The 23,565-nt window shown below is 35.5% G+C and overlaps 1 protein-coding gene across 1 annotated transcript in view; it reads right to left on the bottom strand.

Annotated features, from left to right (window-relative positions):
* Positions 1-23,565, bottom strand: part of LOC145673391 (pickpocket protein 28-like) — a 202,321-nt gene that overhangs the window by 50,535 nt on the left and 128,221 nt on the right. The window contains exons 2-3 of the mRNA XM_081743049.1: positions 10,183-10,373; positions 8,926-9,129 (exon numbers count right to left, since the gene is read on the bottom strand). Coding sequence (XP_081599175.1) covers positions 8,926-9,129; positions 10,183-10,364 — 386 coding nt within the window. The 5' untranslated portion in view covers positions 10,365-10,373. The remainder of the gene's footprint in view (positions 1-8,925; positions 9,130-10,182; positions 10,374-23,565) is intronic.

The raw sequence follows: 23,565 nt of genomic DNA, 5'->3' as shown, positions 1-23,565 counted from the left end.
CTGCCCACCTAAGCCTCCTAGACTTGACGACCCTAACAATGTTGGGTAAACCGTATAAACTATGTAGTTCCTCGTTATGAAGCTTCCGCCATTCCCCATTCTCGTTCCTCTTGGGTCCGAATATTCTTCTCAGGATCCTGTTCTCAAATACTTTCAGTCTATGTTCTTCCCTCAGAGTAAGTGACCATGTTTCGCAACCATACAGAACAACAGGCATGATTATCGTTTTATATATTTTAAGCTTCAAATTCCTCGACAGAACTCGCGACGACAAGAGATTTTGAACCGAATAGTAACACGAATTCCCTGCTTTTAGTCGACATATAATTTCTTCGTGAATATGATTTTCGTCTGTTAATATTGATCCTAAATATTTGAAAGTATCCACTTTATCAAAAGTATTATTTAATATTTCAACGCCTCCACAATTTGCCGTATTACGGTCCCGACACACTTCCATGTATTTAGTTTTCTCTGCATTTACTTCTAAACCCATGTCCCTGCAAGCGTTTAATAATATCTCTGCATTTATTTCTACTGTTCTCCTATCATCCCCTATTAAATTTACATCATCAGCATATGCCATAACCTGGTGAATGCCGTTCAACTCTAGGCCCTGGTTGCTATCTTTGATTTTCCTAATGGCGTATTCCAGCACAAAGTTAAATAATAATGGCGACAACCCATCTCCTTGTTTCAGGCCATTTTCGACGTGGAAGCTCGCGGACAAAAATTTTCCTACCCGGACTTTACTTTGGGATTCACTTAAACATATCTTAATTAATCTAATTAGCTTTCTCGGTATTCCAAGCTCTGTAAGAACGTTGTATAATGTTTCTCTCCTAACCGAGTCGTAAGCCTTTCTAAAATCAATAAATAGTTGATGTACCGGGGTATTGTATTCCCACTTCTTTTCGAGTATTTGGCGAATGGTAAGTATTTGGTCGATAGTTGATCGATTTCGTCTAAATCCGCACTGATAATCTCCAATAATTTCATCTGCGTATGGGGTCAATCTTGCTAACAGAATATTTGAAAGGATTTTATAGGATGTTGACAGAAGAGAAATGCCTCGATAATTATTACAGTCAGTTTTGTCTCCTTTCTTGTGAATTGGAACAATGATTGACTCTTTCCACTCTTGTGGCAATTCTTCCTTGTTCCAGATAAGGAGAATGAGTTTGTGTATCTTGTTCCACAATTTTTCGCCTCCAGCTAAAATTAACTCAGCCGGAATTTCATCTACACCCGGAGATTTGTGTTTCTTTAATTTCTTTATAGCGGCTTCCACTTCTATTCGATTGGGTTCTGGAATATACGGTTCTGCGGTGTGTATCTCCTTTTCTCCACGCACATTAGTTTTTGGCTGCGTGTTCATCAAATCGTCAAAGAAATCTTTCCATCTATTTAAGAGGCTATCCGTATCAGTGAGAACTGTTCCGTCAGATTTCTTTAATATATAAGCACGTGGTTGATAGCCTTTCTTAAATTCGCTGATCCCCTTATACATGTCCCGAATATTTTTATTTTTACTATTATCTTCAAGTTCCTTAAGGGGATCAGCGAATGAGATCCAGGATGAGAAATCCTCTTAGTGATATTTTTACTGAAGCCTGTTCTTTAGCTAGCACTTGGGACCCTGTATGTAGGCACGTTGTTCGGCAGTTAATTTCTGACTGTGCGCAGCATTACCTTATGGTTACTAACTTTTATCGTCCCCAAGCTCCACGTGAACATATTAAGGATTATGTAAAGAGGGTGTGTACTAGTGTAAAAATTTTAGATCTTATAGTGGGTGAAGAAAGTATATTGCGTGCAATTGCTTCGGGTGTTACTCCCAGTGTTAGGGAGAAATTATTCTATGCTGGAATGCCTAAATCCATGAGAGACTTTGAACAATTATTGGAACAGTATATGAAGCATGAACTTTATTCTTTGCAATTCAATAATTCGTTTCAACCCACATTGTCTTCTACGAGAACTGCTACAAATAGTGCTTCCCCCTCGTTTCATAAATCTAGATTCGGGCATTATTTTTCTCCAAAAGGTGGTAGAACTTTTCACAATAAAGATAGTGCTGCGCGCTTCCCTTCGTCTTCCTTTAATTCTATGAACACAAAAGGACATTCGTATAATACCGAAGGCCAGGGACGCTTCAGTACAATTTCACAAGAGACTAATAAAAGTGTTTATGTGTTAATTAAGGTGTTTAGTAAACAATATCATGCTTGTATAGACTCAGCATCTTCTATCAATTTAATAAATAATGAGGTGTTTCAGTTTTTGAAAAAAAAATGAACTTAAACATTATTCCCAAAACATTTAAAGGAAAGGCAGTTAATAATACCGAACTTGTGTTAGACAAGTGTGTACGATTCAGTTTTAAAATACAAAACAAACTTATTAGTGTGTGCTCATTTGTCTATCCAGAACTTGAATTTCCTGTTTTATTGGGTTTGGAATTTTTGAATAATGCTCAGTGCTACATGGACTTTAAGAGTAAATCTTTTAAACTTCAACGTTATCAACTATCTATTCCCCTACTTACGGGAATAACAACTCAACTCCCTCCACCCTCCCCTGGATATTTTTCCAACATGGATACTGGTGCCTTTGATTATACTTGTAGGAAGTCTGTCGAAAAAGGGCACCCAATACACGCTCTTTTTGGGGATGCTGTCACCTCAGATACTTCCTGCGCTGTTCGAATGTTTAGCAATGCAGAGGATCTTCGATCTAAGGCTACAACGGTTTATTCTTATGCTGGGGCACAGTGGAAGGATTTACATTCTCGGCTATCTGAGGGGAACCTGATTCCTGGCGTTTCTGGTGAGGTGGATGTCCCGGTAAGATACGCCACTGACATTCAAAAACAGCAGGTGAGGTCTTTATCTATTAATAATTATGAGAATCGAGAGTCCACACGTTCAGCGAGTGCTTATCATTTGCCAGAGAAAAATGAATGCTTATCAACAAAAAGACAAAAGAAAAATAACAGCTGTTTTCCTATACACCTGTTTGTGCCAGACATTCAACCAGTGGAATATGAAATGTACTGTTGTAGTGTTGATAATGCAGCCAACTTGGCTCCTAGAGTTGATATGAATAGTAAATGGTGTTGATAAAAAGTTGCTTGTTTCAAATCCTACATTAAGTTCGTTTGTTCAATATATGTGTGAGGAATTTAAGGAACTTCTTACAGATAAAATAGATAAGGTTACCAATTTTGAATATCACTTAAAATTAAAGGATAACACTGTTGTTTGTGAAAAACAGTATCCGTTATCGAAAGCTCACAGAAATGAGATGAGAAAATTTATAGAAGAATATAAGCGTAATGGGGTCATTCAAGAAGCGAATTCTAATTACCGATCTCCTTGTTTCATTGTTAAAAATTCCAAAGGTGAAGGTAGAGTAGTTTTAAATTACGCGAAATAAAATCAGCATTTAATGGGTGGCAATATGATCTGTCCTAATGTAGAAGAGTGTATGATTCACTAGCTAACGCTAAAATAATATCACATATTGATGCCAAACGGAGTTTTCATCAAATTGTCCTTGCAGAAAGTAGTAGGGCCTACACGGCCTTTGCTTTTGAGGGAAAAACCTATGTGTGGAATAGAATCCCTATGGGAATAAAGATAGGAAGTCAAGCAATTACTCGTGTTTTGTATGATGTGCTGGGTGATCTAAAAGGAAAGGGTGTCGATTTCTATATTTACGATATTGTCCTAACTTGTTCTGATGTGGAATCTCACAAGAATTTATTGCTTGAAGTATTTTCTAGATTGCGTTCTAGAGGGATAACGGTCTCGCCTCAAAAGTGTAAGCTGTTTCAAACTTCTATTCAGTATTTGGGTTTCTTGTTTTCTGATGGTAATGTTTCATTACTCCCTGAGCGTATTGAGGCGATCCGTCGATTGCCACCCCCCCCCCCTCGTTGTAGAAGAGGAGTTCAGAAATTATTGGGAGCTCTGGGGTATTATGCTAAACATTGTCCTAATTATGCGAAAATAATGTCGCCTATTACTGAGTTAAAATCTCCTAAGCAAAAATTTGAGTGGGGGCCTAGGCAGGTCGATGCATTTAAAAGAATAAAGGAAGCCTTTGAAGAAAATATAATACTAAATGTTCCTGATTTTAATAAGAGATTTTATCTTCGGGCAGATGCATCTCTAAAATGCCTGGCTGTGACAATCTCACAAAAGACAACTGATGGTTCAATGGTCCCTGTTGCTTTCTACTCTAAACGTTTAAAGAAGGCTGATGCTAATCGTACAATTTTTAAACAGGAACTGCTTAGTATCTTTAATGCGGTGATTAGATTTAAGCAGTTCTTGGTAAATGAATTTACTATCCTTACTGACAATATGAGTTTGGTACATATGTTACGCAATCCTAAGAAAGTATCTCGTTATGATAACATAATTCAGAGACTTTTTGAGTTCAATTTTAAAATTGAACATATTACCTCGGGACAGAATTTAATACCGGATTTTCTCACCCGTATATATGACACCAGTTTGTATGATGTGTTAGATGAACCATTGGATGAAGATGTTTATGCTAAGAATTTTATATGTAGTTTGCGAGATTTGCCTTTGGCCTATGGTGATATTAGGAATTATCAAAAAACTGAATCTGACACCAAAGACTTATATCAACAAGTGGCTAATAATGGAAATAAGTTAGGTGATTATAGAATATAAAATGGTATTCTTTACCAGCGAACTAAAGCTCGTAATGTTCAGTATCAAATATTTTTACCCTTGTTTTTGAGAAATATAATCATGAGTTACTATCATGAATTTAAGCTAACCGGCAATCATATTGGTTATTTTAAAACTTTGTGTAAAATTCGTATTCTTTTCACTTGGCCGAATATGATAACTGATATCAAGTCTTTTGTAACCACTTGCCATACTTGTCAAATTTCGAAACCTAGACTAGCCAAACCTCAAGGGGAATTAATATCTAAATATAATAAGATTCCTAATGGGCATCTATTTGCCGATTTGGCTGGTCCTCTCCCAACTAGTTCTGGCTATTCTTATGTGTTATTGGTACTTGATAACTGTACACGTTTTTTGCATTTAATTCCATTGCGGAAGGCCAATAGCACTACTATTACACGCGAATTATATAACATTTTTTATAAATTTGGTTTCGCGTTTTCTCTCACTACAGACAGGCTTTTTATTTTACAAGTTATACCTTCAGGTCTTTCCTGCATGGCTTAGGTATTAAGCACATAGGTAGTTCACCCTATTTTCCTGGTGGAAACGCCGTGGAACGATACGTGCAGGTTTTGAAAACGGCTATCAGAAGTTATTTTCATGACAAACAAGACAAGTGGTCGAGTTATTTAAAAGAATTACAATTTGGCATTAATGCTGCAGTCCATTCAGAACTTAAATATAGCCCGTTTCGTTTGTATATGGGAAGAGAACCCATTGATCCCTTGATTGCTAGGTGGGATATTTCTGATAACGATATTGTAGCTGAAGAGGCCCAGGATAGTTTGTCTAAGGTATTTCAAAATATGGAAAAAGTATGGAATGAACGAAGACGTATTTATAATAAACGAGTAACTCCAGTAACATTCTCAGAAGGGGATAGAGTGCTGTATCGCTCTCATATTCTGTCGTTTAAGAAAGATGCGATTAATAAATCCTTGTCGCCCTCATGGGTTGGGCCCGATGGTTATTGAGTCGTTTTTGAGTAAAAATACAGCTTTGTTATTCAATGAATCTCAAAATAGGAAGTTTCCTTATCATGTATAGTTATTAAAACGCTACTTACCTCGGATGCATGTTAATGATCCTTAAGGTTTAAGAAGGTCTGGCATGACTTCTAGATATATAAAAAATACATGTAAATATGTTTCTCTGGTTTTGTTGTGTTAATTGCACTTTATAATTTGTTTTTGTGGCCACAAAAACGTCAAAAATTACCTATATGTAATACTTATTTCATTTGTATATATTTGGTAGTTGTTTCATTTACTATATATTTGGTCTAGGAATTAATTCGCGCGGATGGACAAGAGATGGAGTAACGAACGGAGCGTCCCACAGTTCCGTGTATCCACACATGTGTTGCAAACCCCTGTCATCGCGTATCGTTCGTAGTATAGGGCAGTGGATTAAAGCGTCAACAACACCAGTTTGTAGTTAAGTGAACATGGCGCAATTTGTGCCTGATAAAGTGTTTTTGCGGGGTGTCCTGCTGCATTACTTTAACATGCAGAAAAGTGCGACTGAAAGTCATCGTATTTTGGTGGAAGTGTATGGTGACCATGCTCTAGCTGAGCGAACGTGTCAGAAGTGGTTTGCACGGTTTAGAAGTGGTGATTTCGGCTTGGCAGACCAAGAGCGAGCTGGACAGCCAAAAAAATTTCAAGACGAAGAATTGACAGCATTGCCCGAGCAGGATTCGTGTCAAACGCAGGAACAACTTGCAGCAGCATTAGGCGTTGATCAAACAACAGTCTCCAAACGCTTGAAAGCCATGGGAATGATTCAAAAGATGTCACATTGGGTTCCACATGAATTGAAAGACAGAGACATTGAAAGACGAAAAACCATTTGCGAATTGCTGCTTCAACGACAGAGCAGAAAGGGGTTTCTGCATCGAATTATTACGGGTGATGAGAAGTGGATCCATTACGAGAACCCTAAACGAAAAAAGGCCTGGGTGAAACCAGGTGAACCAGGTCCATCACAACCAAAACGAGGTATTCACTGTGCAAAGGTTATGCTGTGCATATGGTGGGATATGAAAGGTGTGGTGTACTATGAGCTGCTGCAACCGGGTGAAACTATGAATGGAGAACGTTATCGACGACAATTAATGCGTTTGAAGCAAGCTCTGGCCAGAACACGACCAGAATGGGAGAACAGACATGATAAACTTATTGTTCAACATAATAACGCTCGCCCACATGTCGCAAAACCGGTCAAAACCTATTTAGAAAATGTCGGATGGAAAGTTTTACCCCACCCGGCGTATTCACCAGACGTTGCTCCTTCGGACTACTACTTGTTCGATTGCATGAACAACGATTTGATTGGACAGCGGTTTACTTCTTCAGAAGATATCGAAACATGGGTCTCTGACTGGATCGCTTCCAAGGATGAGGACTTCTTTCGCCACGAAATCCGTACATTGCTTGACAGATGGACGAAAGTGGTGGCTAGCGATGGACAATATTTTTCTTAAGGTATTTATGTATTTTGTGTTTGTACTACAGCTTCAATGTGTGCGTACCAACCGCACGAATTAATTCCTAGACCAAATATATGTATTTATGGTTTATATATTTTAATGGTCTATTTTCTGAATAAGGTTGGTATCATTCTGGGACTGAAAAAGTTCAGCCTGATCACCTGAACTTTTTCAGACGAAGGAGGGTGATATGTAATGTATTCAGGATCTAGTCATTTATAAAATATTATTATTATTATTATTATTATTATTATTATTATTATTATTATTATTATTATTATTATTATTATTATTATTATTATTATTATGTTATTGCTCCCTTGCTTTGGTCACTATTTTTACTTCACGGCATTGTAGTTATGTTTTACGAATTTAATTTTCATTCATTTGTTATCAACTGGAGCATGCTGGGAGTTTGCTGGCTTGCCATGTAAAAATTCTCAGATGCTTCAGTTGACGTAATTGCCTGGTAAGTTTAACTTCATTTTTTTTTTTGGCTTATCAATTTTCTATAGTTTTGCGACAATATAATTGAGTCTTGCCAGTAATATACGTATTGCAGATAAGTTTATATATATATATAAATACATATATATATTTATGTGAATCTTACGAGTATTAGTCCATACATTTTCATACATAATAATTATAATTATTTGTCATTTTTTATCTTGTGGCTGACGCCATTTTTGTAACAAAAAGAAGGACAATTGTGTCCTCGTGGTTAAGGTAATTTTGAACAAAACAAAAAATTACATACACAACTTGGAGTAGACAAGTATTGGACTAAATTGCGTTTAGTTTCTTGTTGAATATTTTTGATTATTAAAAAATATATGTACAATTGTTAATTTTTGACTTTTATATTTCCAAAACCAGCAGTATAACCTCAATAGCATATAGAATTCATATATGTATTTTGGCCAGAAACCAAATTACATTCTCGGGAAGTTAATTTACTCATCCAGATGTGTGGCTGTTTTGTCTCTCTGGCCTTACAGCCTGCTTTCTAGTACATGTTTGGATTTATTCAATTTTGTCTTGGGTGGGTTGTGGGGATGGAGAGAGGAAATGGTTACACATGTGACGAATGGTGCTCACATTGAACACTTATAGCAAAAACTGTTTCAGTTATTTTTTTCATTGATGCATTATTTATAATTGTACGTTAAATATAAAAAATACTAGAAAGCCTTGAAAGAATAGAATGAAAGGTACACACACACACACACACACATATATATATATATATATATATATATATATATATATATATATGTGTGTGTGTGTGTGTGTGTGTGTGTGTGTGTGTGTGTGTGTACCTTTCATTCTATTCTTTGACAGAATTATGTTCAGTTTACGCTTTTCTTTCAGTAATTAGCCTTATGAAGCGAGGATAAATAATCTCGCCCTCTGCTGAGCTTTTCATTAAGACCCAATATTTCAATCAACCATTCTTTCTCCAAAACATATGCAGAATCTTATCATCTAATAGTAGAAAAGTATTTTTAATGTTGGATTACATGTTTACTCATGTAATTTAATGACATAAAATTTACATACGCATGTGTATGATTATTTTATCTTAAATTAAATATTCGCATCAAGGAGCTCTTCCCCAGTCAGTCAATCATAAGAAAAAGACTATAAATAAGTGACTATATAATATATCTTAATTCAAATTTAAGTATTACGTACCTTCTGAAAAATTCGTGTGCTTTGGCTTGGCTCACTTTATTAAGATTGCACACAGTTACTGCTGGAAAGGGAATTCTATATACGGGGAAATCTGTATCTAAAACAGATGTTACTGTAGGACTAGTAACATATTTGACCCAGACTGAATTTATCATATATGTCGCTCCAGCTATAGCCAATATACATATCAATATCCAAAGCAATCTAAAACAATATATTAAATTTATTAAAATAAATCAATTAAGAGCAGTGTTACACTATTTGGGTTACACAACACGTATTAACACAAAGCAAATTGAGCAGAAAGAATTTACAGAAGTTCTAACATCTGTTTATTGAATATCTAACACTTGTTCAGTACCTGAGTGAAATAATTCTCGAATAAATAATTTTGACTTTTCATGTTTCTACATGAGTTTACAGAATTCACAGAATCTGTACACTAATTCATTGATTATTAACAAAAACAACATATGATCACTTAAAAAAAAATTATAGGCTATAAATCATGGAAATTGTTATTCTTGCTAATACATGTCTGCCACTACTAAGTTTAACTACTCATTTCCGAATTTACTTCTAAGAACTATAGCCTAAGTGATAGAATACTCAAATTTGGCATGGAACATCTATGTTTCGATCTGAGATCAATGAGGTTTGTACTGCACAATAATGAATTTCATGTCTTTTTTGGATCAAAGATCCAATATATTTTAGTGAAAAATGTTCTCGTAAGTCTTATATCTGGAGAACTGTCTGGAGTGTAGCCAAACCCAAACTATCACTTAATTCAGTATGATGTGCTTATTTTGCAAAAATATGAACACTCGATTTAGGGGTCGTTCAAAACTTTTGTGGAACCCTGATCGAAAAACTAATTATTGGCCAAGATAGCGATCTTTTGACGCATTTTTGATCATTCTTAAAATTCTTAGCCAAGATCGCAATCCTTTGATCTATTTTTTTAATCATTCCTAAAATTTTTGTTCATACTTTTTAAATTTCTATTTCTTTGTCTTGATTAAATAATTCTCCTATTTAGAGGTCTATTAGTTTTATTTTATTTATAATATACTTCTATTAAAATAAAGGGCGTATTCACAAATCTAAAACTAAATATTCCATTTTATACTTTTGGAATTTACTTTTATTTTCTGATGTTTAAATCTGGTTTTCTTTACCTGCTTTACGCAACCATGGATTAGAATTAAAGCTAAAGATATTTACAACTAAACCCTTAGAAACGTAATATTTTACCTGTGGATAAGAGGCAAACCTCTTGCTGTTACGTATCGGAAACCATGCAATGTTGTATTATCCATATATTCTCTGAATATTTCCCACCTTCTTTTTTCTATGGACTGTTGTTCAAATGTAGATATTCGAGGTATCCAGATTTTTGATAAATTAGGAACTGAGCGCTTCGAGAAGTCAAACATGCCTGTAGACTAAATGTTTTACGAGATTACGATAGTACACCAGTTATATTAAATATTTTACTGTTTTTATATTTATTTTATTTATTTATTTATTTATTTATTTATACTCAACTGTAAATCTAAAATTAATTCATTTCCTCTTTTCAGAAAAGAGTACGAAATTCTCAGTTTGAACTACTTTCTTATTTCAATGTTCGTTAATCAACTACTACGAAAGGAAAGAAACAAAAACATCAAATATTTTGAATATTATGACCACGCTTACTCTAAATTTCAAGTATAGGTCTGAAGATCAATTACGAGGCTGTAAATGTCTAGCAAATCAAAGCTAGTTTTACTACTATAAATGTTAAAATTTGCGTTAAACTAAACATGCATACACATGTATAATACAAATCCATACGTGAGTAATGAGTGAGATTGGATTAAGAAATGCACCTTTAAATTTTACACTTCTAACAAACGTCAAGAATAACCGTATCATCTTTTCGATTTCTGTTCTAAAAATAAAAGTATAGATTAATAGATAAGCAAGAAAAGATTACTTTATAATATATATATACCAACTGGTGAAATCAGAGCTAAATTTAACAATTACACCAGTGAGTTAGTTATTCAGCTCGCGTCATAGGAAAATCGGGAATATCGTTTTGGTTGAAGCACGACAGTGCGCCTGAAGAAACAAGTCAGTCAACTTCCACAATGAGAATATCGTGAAGATGTCCTTATCATTAATAATTAAGTTTCGTTTAATCATATAAAGAAGAAAGGCAGTAAACGTGCACATTTCAACACAAAAGGGTACGCCAGATATAACTCCTCCTTCTAAATACGTCATATGGGATGCCAAGGAACCCCTTCGTAAAAAGAAATATAAGTGAGAGAACAAGCAATAACAGAACACTGACTATGTGATTATAGATCGGTCAACTCGGTCAACCGCATCTTTCGTGAGTAAATTACGATACATAATATTCGGGCTTAGAAAACTTTTCACTACAATAAAGGTAATGAAATTCATATCTAAATTGATATATTCAAATTTGTAATTCAAAATGTAAAGTGTTTTGTGTAGTGAATTTTAAGTGTTGTGAATTAAAATGATAAAATACAAGTTTCACATATCCTTTGAAAATCATATAATTAAATATTTCGAATTCATATTTTGAGGCATGAAATTAATGTTGTTAGTATTTCAGCACACTTAAATTAGTGCTCATACAACTCAACAATATTTATAATGTTGAGCTGTATTGACACTAACGGAAAAATTAGAATATGTCATTAGCGTATGTTGGTCAAGTGTTTTCATCCGAACTCTGTACTTTGAATAGTTTACTACAGTAGCTATATACTCTGCCTAGTTGGTACTTCAGAGCCAATACTGAGACTAATCAGTGTTAAATTACTGTTAATTCCTAAAAGGAAATTAACATGGTTCGAACCAAGGTAACGTTATAAAATAGCATACCTTCACTGGAATCAATACTCCTGAATGTCATAAACGGTCAACGTTAAACCCGGAAGTGGTTCATTTCTGTCACTTTCGATTTTAGTAGAAAGAGATTAGACGTATAGTAAAGATAGGACTATGACGCTTCATTGATTGATTATATGAAAACAACTTGTTCCTATCTATTACTCTTTCTGCTCTATGGTGATCAATGTTAAAGCAGGAAATGGTTGATTTCTGACACTTCCGGTTTGAATAGAGGGTTAAGAGAAAACAGGTATCTATTCTTAGAAAGCTAAATCGATCAAAAATCCACTTTTCGCTATGGTATTATTTTCGTTCTATGTGGAACAACGTCGAAACCGGAAGTTGTTGTGGATTTTAACCATTTCCGGTATTAATACATCGTTAAGGATATTTTTGTCATGCTTAATCATGCATGCGATAAACTACATCCTCTCTATATATTTTTTCGTTCTTGCTCTACAGCTATCAACGTCAAGACCGGAAATGGTTAATTCTGGTTTGCTTATCGGGTCCAGAAACGAACTCGATTCGTAACATTCGATCTTCAAGTCTGAACAAAATGTGGTAATGATTGATCAAGTACTTGTCGAGATTCTTTTGTATCCTGGACAGAAGAACATGATAAACATACAAAGGAGTTTTGGTCAACGAAGCTGCTTAAAAGTTTATGCTATGCAACAACCACACAACTTTTTAAGTTAAACTAGAAATACAAATCATTGAACAGAACAATTTATTTCCAAAAATAATAACTGTGTAATAATTTCGCCAATATGTTCAGTTACTGTAAAAAATGAAGTGTTGAAACAACACAAAATGACTACCACTTTAGCGTGTTACTTATGTGTTAATTCAGCACCAAGCGCATCGCTTTCCGAGCATATCAGAAATAACTCGTTACTAAGTGAGAGAATTTGCATTGTTATTTATCGCTTAACATGAGCAAAGCTTTGCAAATTTCATTTGGTACTTATGCCAAGTAACGAATAATGTTCTATGTTTTCTGTAATCAATCACAATAACATCTTTGTAAACATGTGAATCGTCTGACAACAGTTACATAGTCGACAGTTCTGCCATCTTCTGTTCATACGTGCAAAGACACAAGAATAACAGATAAAGAAAATAGATGGAAGTACTGCTATCTGTGTAACTGTTGTGAGATGATTCACAGGTTAACAACAATATTATTGTGACCGATTACAGAAATCATGGAGTTGCACATACTTACTACGAACCTAACTCCTCTTGTAGTTAGTTACTGTACTAAGCATTGATCAAGTATTGCAAACGTACTTGTGAGATCAGTGAAGATACCTTACATAGGAGATTAGAGGATTTTCATCTTCTGGAGGGTTTAACTTAAATTTTGAAGGTCATTGTTTGTTATCACACTTTGACCAACTCTTTTGTCGCTTTGTTAGGGCTACCTGTAGCACTATCTGAAAGGGCTGCTGTTTACATCAGTTTATGAGGTGCATATTTGTATCGCACCATGCATAAGCTACCGGGATTAGTTCAAGGTCCCACAAATAAAGCAGTGGTTGATGCCAAACGCGATCCGCGAACCAATCGACGTACCCGTCAGCTCTCGGAGGGTAGTTTAGAGTCGGCTGATAAGCGTTCCAGATCTCGCTCTCCTACCTACATTCGCAAGCCGGAAGAATCGGAACCAATGCAGACGGCCACTGGGGATCCTAGCACATCTACTGCTGTATTACAACCGTCATATGCAGCCACTCTTGCTCGTCCTAAATTGCATTCTTTTCTTCTTACTAACTTCGACCCAAAGTACACTAACATCCGCCATATCTTTAATCAGATTATTAAATATCTTCCAAGGGCTAGTATCCAACAGATAGTTTTCACCAGGGGCGGTGTTATTATTAAATCTCAGGACGAAAATTTTGGCATTACTCTACGTAATAAGGCCAGTTACGAGATTTTTGGCAAAGCTGTACAACTGTCTAAGCTTCCTGACAAAATCAAGCAAACTCCTCCACCTTCGAGAACACCAATGATGTCCGTAGTTATTCGCGGAGTTTTACCTGAAATAACAGATGATGAGGTGCTTGAGGAGCTAAAAGCAGAGGGAATTGAAGTGACCAAATGTATTCGTATCAGAAATAATAACGGTCCAACATATATGGTGAGAGTCCTGACTACTTCTCAATCCTCCATCGATGCCTTGTTACAAGATGGCGCATACATATTTAAGAAACGTCATAGGGTGGAACCATCCCGAACAAGCCTCCCTCTTCCCATTAGATGTGAAAGGTGCCAGGTATATAACCAACAGGTAGGTATATAACGGTTAAGTGTCCAAATGTCGTAAAATGCGGCTACTGTGCTGGCAACCATGATACTAAAGAGTGTCCGAATACGGGAAAACCACCTCTATGCTCGACCTGTTCCAGTGACAAGCACCCAACGTATAGTTATAAATCTAAAGGCAAACCGAACCCAACTCCTGATCACCCGGAGATGACGGTACCGCTACGTACCATAGATTCTAACGTCTCCTCTTATTGTGGAAAACTTCCTCCGCTACATAACACTCATATTACAAAATATTTTCCCATTCCAACGTCAACTTATACTAGACCATGTTATTGCAGCAGCCTCCGCTATATTTCAAGTTAACTTATATGCTACATATTCTGGACCATACGTTCATTTCCATATTGCTCCACGAGACACAGCAGTTTAACTCCGTAATTTTGTGTATGAATATGGCTCTTACACTTCTTTTTCTGAACATTCGTTCTTTAGCGCAACACCGAATACTATTTGAGTAGTTACTTTTGGAGGAAAATATCGATTTATTTGTACTAAATGAGACTGCACTCAAACCTGGTACTTATGTCTGATTTCCTCGATATCAATTTCTTCGCTGCGATTACGCAGACAATAACCTACGAGCCCAAGGTGGCGCTGCAATTGGAGTTCGTAATAAACTCACTTATAGATGCAACTCTGTTCCGCAGCATATGCAGTTACCGGAACACCTAGTGACAACATTTTACGTTCCTCAGCTTATATTAACTGTAGCTACAATATATGTTCGACCAGGTCATATCATTCCTCTTGCCTTCTTCACCTATTTGTTTCACCACTTTAAACATCTTGTCATATTAGCCGACGTTAATATTCATAGTCGCTCTGCCAGTGATAAAGCTGAGTTTTTCGATCATATAACTCTTAATTTAAATGGGCATGTCCATCAATTGCCCAAACATACGCGACCAAGCAGTCAGACTACACCCGATGTTGTTATTAGCATTGCCTCTATGGTCGATAAATGTAATATACATGTACTAGATTGTATCGGCAGCGACCATCTTCCGGTGAAAGTCGTTATCAACCATCAGAAACAACTATCTGAATCAACTATGAGAACTATCATGTTATACGACAAGGCGAACTGGGATCAGTTTCGTACTGATATAGATATTGCTCTTGCCTCCTTTGTACCACCGACCTCAGAGACCGACCTTAATAATACCGTCCATAGCATTAGCACAGCTATCACCAGTAGCGCCAACAAAAACATACCTACATATCGAGGCAAAACATACCAACCTATGCTACCTCCGCAGTACTTGGCTCTCGTCAAAAAGTCTCGCACTTACTTTCGAAAATACGAACAAGCACGGAATCCAGAGTATTTGACTCAAGCAAGACGATGGCAAAGGACAGTTCATAACTATATTGTTGCTCATAAACGGCTTACCTGGAGCAAAGCATGCAATCAATTGAATACAGAGTCACATCCCACGAAATACTGGAAAACATTTCATCTTCTAACTGGACAGACAGTTAGTTCATCTTATCCTCTCATACAGGATAATCAATCTCTAGATACAGATCAAGATAAAGCAGACGCTTTAGCCACACATCTTCAGTTAGTATTTACACCTCCGCCTTGCACACATCAATTCAGCCCTAGAGTTTCTGAAGAGGCAATTGCACAATTACTTCAACCTTCCATCCAGCACACTTTAGAAGCGGATAATCCATTAACTCGTGAAATCACCTCCGCGGAGATACAGTCCATCATCAAGCGGAAACGTAGTACTGCCCCAGGCTTTGACCAAATAACTTACAGATTACTTAAGGAATGTTCGGTCAATTTTTTTTTCATATTTCTAGCATAGATATATACATTTATGCTTAGAACTGGTTTCTATCCTCTTGAGTGGAAGGTATTTAAAGTCTGTATGTTTCTGAAACCCAACAAACCATCGCATTCCGTACAGTCCTATCGTCCAATTCAGTTAACTTCCACGTTAGGTAAAGTCTTTGAAAAAATACTCGTATCTCGTTTACACCCATACATTATGGATCTACAACTTCTACCTCTCCATAAAACTGGATTGCGACCTCATTATAGCATAAATGATCAACTACTTCGTCTAACTACCACTATTAACAATCATTATAATAAGTCTCTTCCGTCATGTCTCGTTTTAATGGATCTGGAAAAAGCTTTTGATCGGATTTGGCATTATGGATTATTTTATAAACTTCTTAAACTGGGTCTTCCTGTTACATACCTCCGAGTCATATTTTCTTTTCTACTCAACCGAATAGCCTATGTCAGCATAAACAACTCATTATCACATCCAGTCTTCCCATACACAGGAGAACCGCAAGGCTCTAGTCTATCTCCTCTTTTGTACATACTTTATGCTTCCGATTTACCATCTCCATCACCGAACACTTATCTCTTTCAATATGCTGAAGATACAGCTTTTCTTACACTGGAAAACACGATACAGCAGATTAATACAAACTTACAAACAACAATTACTAGCTTTCTGAATTGGTGTAGTAAATGGAGACTTTCAGTTAATGAAGACAAACACAATCACTTGTTATTTTACCTCCTAAATGCCGCAGCAAAGTTAGACGAAATTCAAATTTACTACAGATACGTGTGGGAGATCACTTTCTTCAGCCAGCAAAAACTGTCACATACTTAGGAATCATTTTTGACAATAAGTTGCGATGGACACCCCACCTTCAGAAACTTGCTATCAAAGCAAAGAATCGCTTACAACTTCTTCGTCGTCTGGTTGGCCAGACCTGGGGTCTAAATTCCTAATTATTGCTTAACACATACAAAGCATTTATGCGGAGTATACTTACATTTGGACACATAGCCTGGTGTTCAGCGCCTCCGAAATTTTACAATAGGCTTGAAATTCTAGAGAGACATGCCATTCGTCTTGCATTTAGGATCAAACTTCCGTATCATAATACTGACTTGTATGAAAAAATTACCTTTCCTCCGCTTGTTCAACACATAGCACAATTGCGTCATAAGTTCATAACTACCAGTCTCCATGATCGTAAAGATATCTTTCTTGACCGCATATTTACTGATTTACAACAAGAATCTCAATCTAAGTACTGCTATACACCACTCAGCGTTTTGCTTTCCATATACATCCGCACCCTTCCAGCAGATCACCATCATGCCATCTTTTTCCGTCACCAACTCATCCGTCAACATCTCCCGCATCTTTTTCCATCATAGCACTTGTCTCTCTACAACACTAATCTAGGCTTACCCCATGTTTCTCATCAGTCCTGAGACGCTCCAGGACAGAAGATTAATCTGCATTTGTTTGTACTAACATCTATATGTTGTGTTGTGACGTTACGAGCACCTCACTCATCATCATTTATCCATTTATGCATTTTCTACGTTATTCATTAGTTTCATTTTTTCCGCACCTTTTTGTTATCTTTTTCTATGTGCACCTTTCATTACTAGTTTGTTATTATTGATATATTATTAATGTTATTGTTGTTTAATATTTTTATTTTTTTATTTTTTGTTAGTGTATAATAACAACGATTGTTTCACAGCTCCTTAACCAACTATGAGTTTAATAAAGAATAATTGATGCTCCCACACCCCTGGCCAAGAGAGAGGGCGAAACCCTCTAATTGCCGTTTCTTTACACCCATTGATTCCAAGTTCTTCACCAATAAACAAATGTTTTACTTAAATTGATGTCCATCACCTTCCAACTCAATAAGTAAAGTACTGTTACTACCTACCACTCAAAAAAAATTTATAGAATGTTATTAGTCAGTTCCCATACATGCAAAATATATTTCGCAAAGCTTTACTCATACCAAACAATAAAAAACGATGCAAATACTCACAGCCAATAACAAGGTATTTCTGATATGCTTTGAAGGCGATGTCTTGGTGTTGAATTGACACACAAGTAGCACGCTAAAGTGGTGGTCATTGTGTGTTGTTTCAACACCTCATTTTTATTGTGTAGTTAGCAAAACTGCTACACGGTTGTTACTTTAAAAAAATAAATAAACGTTGTTTTGTTCAGTTTTTTTTTTTGGTATTTTTTCTAGTTCAAGTTATTTTGGGTGGTAAAGCTAATATGAACCATTTAGGTATTTGACTGACTTCTATGCTGACTAGAAGAATTGGCAAATAAAAAGACACTTTTTAAAGATAAATCTGGTTCTGAAGTACACCATCATCAAGCTTTTTATTGTTAACACTAACAAGATGTCAATTAGATGTTGCCCGTAATTATGATTAGCGCTTCAAGTTTTTTAAAGTACTATATAAGATGATGCATAACTCGATAGAGGACAGAGCTGAAGAAAATGATATATTTTAGGATTAAAAAACTCGTTGTTGTTTTCGAGAAAATTAGATATTTTATGAGTTATAAAAATTGTCTTTCGATGTCAATATTAATTTGTATAGCTTTAACTTTGCTGAAACTGTTTGTTTAACTATTTTTGTAATACATATACACAGTGGCGTATTTAGGATTTTGTTTCGCGGAGCTATGCACAACACGGGCAAGCAGGGTGGCAATTGCCCACTTGTGTTTGAGAATTAAATATATTTTAATGCATGCATAAATTGAAGTTTTAATGACAAGAATTGTAGACTAGTGAATCTCGTGTGATGTGATACACACAAAATTTTAGCAGCGAATGTAACCTTTAATTCTATTCATAGAAGTAAAAGGAAGCATCCTCTTGGCCTACCTAATTTCTCGGGCTACCTATTCCCACCTCTTGATTTTCTTTATTCAAACATTTACCTTTCTTTTCAACTAAACGATGTAAATATTTCTTTGCTATAATAATTGAAGTCTCGTTATGTTGATATCCGTGCAAGTTGGTGTGAAACGCCAGTTTCGGTTATCAGTTCCTTTTAGTTTTGGTGTTAATGACGACGGAGGAGAAACAAAAGAAAGTAACAACTAAGAAAAAGAAACAAAAGAGCAGAATAGATGGAAGAAAGAGAAAAAGAACACAGTTCTTACATGGAATGAAATTTAACAAATACAGTATTATTTCTGAACAAAGAGCATAAAAAGACGGAAAGTCAATGAAATTCTTAGAAATACAAAAAAGAAATTTTTGTACATGGAACCAGTGTTGGGAAGTAACGTAACGCAAGTAACGCGTTACTTTTTAAGTAACGTTTTCTAGTAACGCGTTACATTTTTTCCAAAGTAACTGTAACGGTAACGCGTTACAAATTCTTAAGTAACGCACCTAGTTTCCGTTACTTTTTTCGGGTTACATTTCGGATGAGTAACTACAATATATGTATATTTTTTTTCGGAAACAAATGTTTCTTTCCTGTAAGTGAATTTCTCAGAATGAAACAATCGAGCTTGAACTACGTATGTCAGTGACCAACAGTCACAGACACACAGAGAAACAGATAAGTTCGTAGTGCCACTTGCTGTTTTTTGAAGATGAGGACAATCTTGGGGAAATCACGTGTACTGATTGCAAGCACCCGGAAGATTTTGTCGTAGATTTTGACAGCTCCAAATCAATACATTCAGTGACTGAACTAGGAGTGCGATGATACCGGTAGTCTATTTTACTTTGGTTGGTGTTGTTTTTATAAAGATGGAGAACGAAAATATTTTGCCGTTCGAACATTTTACTCAGCTCTTAAGAATTCATTTTTCTTAAGAGCTGAGGATGATGGTGGACAGAATTTAAAAGTAAAGTGTCTGAAGTGCCCCGGCGGAAAATATTTATCAACAACTAGGGTACCATAATTAACGATTTACAGTAAGGGGTTAATATGAATAAACTGTGTTCTGATGAGCAGGCCTACTTTATTACTAGAAAATAGTTTGCTGATGGTATGTAATATTGGAGTTTTTTCAGAGCAGTTTGCTTATCCTAGAGTCCCGTTGATTATAGAGTAGTGTAATGTTTCTCTATATTCTGTATTTTTAATTTTACATAACATTGTTATTATTATATAATTAGTTTAGCAGAATAATAATAAGCAACAATTTTTTTCTAACGCTAAGGGATGAGCACGAGTCAAGCTAAAACTCGACTCGACAAGAATTCAAGTCGAGTTTCGAGTCAAGTCAAGGGTAATATCCTCGAGTCGAGTTCCGAGCCGATTCAGCTTTTTGCGTCGAGTTTCGAGTCCAGTCGAGTTTGATAAATGGCTCGTTCGTTTTAAGTCGTCTTGAAATCATGGCCTGATTACACTGGAAAACGAAAGCCATGAGAAATGTAAGCTAAGCAGTAATATGGAATACTTTTAGTGTTGCTCACGTGAGGGGACACTGATCGCATCTCCTCTCGTCTCGATAGCGAGACCACAAGAGATTTTTTATAACAAGCTCGGCTCAACTGAGAAGATAGCTCGAGCCGGCTCGCTTGGGGTGAACCATCGACTCGAACTGGCTTGGTTGGGATGATCCATCTGCTCGGTTCGGCTCAACTCAGCCGAGGGCTCTAGTCGAGTCGGTTTTGTGAGCTGTTGGCTCGGCTCACTTCTCGGTTCGGGTCGATAGTAAATGAGCTGTGAACCGAGCTGCTCGAGTCGTTGACAATTCTAAACCCAGGCCGAGCAGTTTTGAAGATATTTGGCCAGTACCCTATAACTTTTAACAGTGTTTGGCTCGAGCCCGAATACTCAAAACTCTCAACCCAAATTCAGAAGCTTGTGAACAATGTCCTTGACTCCTAGCCTTCACGGCTTCCGAGGTTGGCAATCAACTAGTTTTTTAGTATTCAAATACAATCCGCTTATCTTTCTTTTTATATACAATGTTGTTATAATAATAATAATAATAATAATAATAATAATAATAATAATAATAATAATAATAATAATAATAATAATAATAATAATAATAATAATAAGTTGTAGTAGTATAATTGATAATAATTATACTGTCTATGTAATATACTTGAAGAATGTACTCGAAACTACACACCGGATTTGGCTCGAGTAGACTCGAAACTCGACTCCAATTCAAGTCGAGCTGGAGGAAATGTTTCGAGTCGAATCCTCGGGTCGAGTTCAACAATGTCTGTTTCTAGTCGAATCCAGTGTCAAAGAAAACTCGCTCGTGTCCATCCCTACGAGTAACGCAGTATGGCATTTTATCAATGTTATATTATATGAAAATATTCATATATCAATAAACATTTGTCCTTGCATTTACATAGTGCGATTCAGAACGTGCAGTAATAATAATAATAATAATAATAATAATAATAATAATAATAATAATAATAATAATAATAGAATAGTAATAATAGTACGGAAAATTGAAGCCATACTTTTTTCACATTTTTAAAGTTTCGGACATAAAAGTAACGCGTTAGTAACGCGTTACTTTCGAAGTAAAATAACAGTTACTTTTGGGGGGCAAGTAACGCGTTACTAACGCGTTACATTTTAAGAGAAAGTAAAGTAACTTGTAACGCGTTACATTTTTACAAGTAACTTACCCAACACTGCATGGAACTAACAAATTTATTTCGGGGCAGCTTGAGCCTGATAGCCCCCTAAATACGCCACTACATATACGGAAAGAAACAAAAGCTTAAGTAGCAGATTATATCTTTGTAACTTCCTTATTTCCTTGAAAAAAAAAGGTTGGTAAAAAGAGAAGGCATGATTTTCGTTGGCAACAACGGATCCCTCTAAAATGTAGCATCAAGAATATTACTAATTACAAATAAACAAAATACGAGAATGCTATTAGTTTTAAAATAGGTAATAATTTTGGATTGTTACTACTATTGTTGATAACAATTTAGTTGAGTTGATTTTGAATTTAACGTTCCTTTCAGCAGGGAGGCTATATGAGACGTGGACCTACTGATTAACTTGGAATTCGAACCACATGAGCTCCCACCGGGAATCGAACCCGAGTCTCCCAAGCCAAAGATTCATATAGATAGATTGATAGAAATTAGAGTTTAGCAAAACTCTCTAGAATAGAATATGTTGATTAATGGGAACGTCAACACAGAGGCTATATGTCCCCAAAACTCTCTAGAAAGAGTACGCTTGATTACTGAGCTGTACAGTGCTATTTTTTATTGCATTGATTAACAATAAAAATAAAGAATTATCAGCATAAAATTTCACTATAACTGCGGTTCAGGAATTCATTTTGGAAACGGAATCGACATCGATACAGCATTTACTTTTACACTTTCTGCTTGACTAAATTTTACCAAATACAGAAACGTTTACGTACCTTTATATTAGAACGAAAACATTGAGTATTTACCTCAGTTCTGGCGGCAAATTTAAACTGTTATTTAACTCTTAAATTTTGTGGTTTGAACATTTAGCCTTGAAGTAAAGCAAATTTTCTTTTTGACCTGAGTGTACTATTATTCAAAGATCTAAACTGCTGACTTGTGCGTGTACCTAGTACCAGTGTACATTGGATAAACATATCGACTAATAAACTACTTGAATACCAATATTAAATATCTCTATATGTAAAACAAAGATATGATCATATTCATGCAAGAAAAGTAACTAATTCTTCTACTGGTTCCTAATGGTGATAATGAATACGTTTTCATGGTTTTATAGATATTAACAACTGACGTAAATTAAGACTTACCTTTCTCCTTCGGTGACAGTCCATTAAAAACCCATTACGTCTATACTAAGCGATATTCTCATTTGCTTGAAAAAAATGATTTATGTCTTTGTTTGTGAATATAGAACAAAATTTGTGAGAAAAAAATATTATATGCAGAGGTGTCAGAACAGCAAACAATGGGACCATTACTTCTTCAAAATTTCATTTCACAAATATAATTACGTTATTTCACTACTAACGTCCTCCACGTAAAGATATGTCACTAAGGAAAATAACTTATTCTAGAACAGAATTATTAGTTACTTAGGCCCATAAATTAGAATATATGTAAGAATAATGCTTTGAAGGATGTAATAATATTAGCCTAACAATAATTATTCTATTTTGATAGTCCTAATTTGCTGAAAAATCCCACTGTAAAAGCAATCACCTATTTCTAACCCATATATCATCATAGTCGCCATATTCGTCAACTACTACTACTAGAGCAAGAACGTATAGTACCATAACATGATTTACCCTCTTGCCATTTCGTTCAAAGCTAACATAAATTGTGATGTGGTTAATTTAATTTGAAACTAGCAATTAGATTATTTGCTTTGTGACATTGTATTTGCACAAGATTTCCTGTAGCTATTCCACTCCATTTTTCTATTATTTAAGACGATATGTATAGATATATATTTCTTCATCTATCCCACAACACATTTTTCTTTCTGTCACGAAAAATGGATTGTTGATTCTCTATTGATTGTTACTGCCATTTCAATTCGATTAAATTAATATATAATTATAGATAATGAGATTAAAGTAGGTA

Source organism: Thermobia domestica, chromosome 16, assembly GCF_964235325.1.
Source record: "Thermobia domestica chromosome 16, izTheDome1.hap1.1, whole genome shotgun sequence".
NCBI classification, from domain to species: domain Eukaryota; kingdom Metazoa; phylum Arthropoda; class Insecta; order Zygentoma; family Lepismatidae; genus Thermobia; species Thermobia domestica.
The sequence above is the reverse complement of the archived record's forward strand: the minus strand, read 5'-3'. Positions and strand labels throughout refer to the sequence as shown.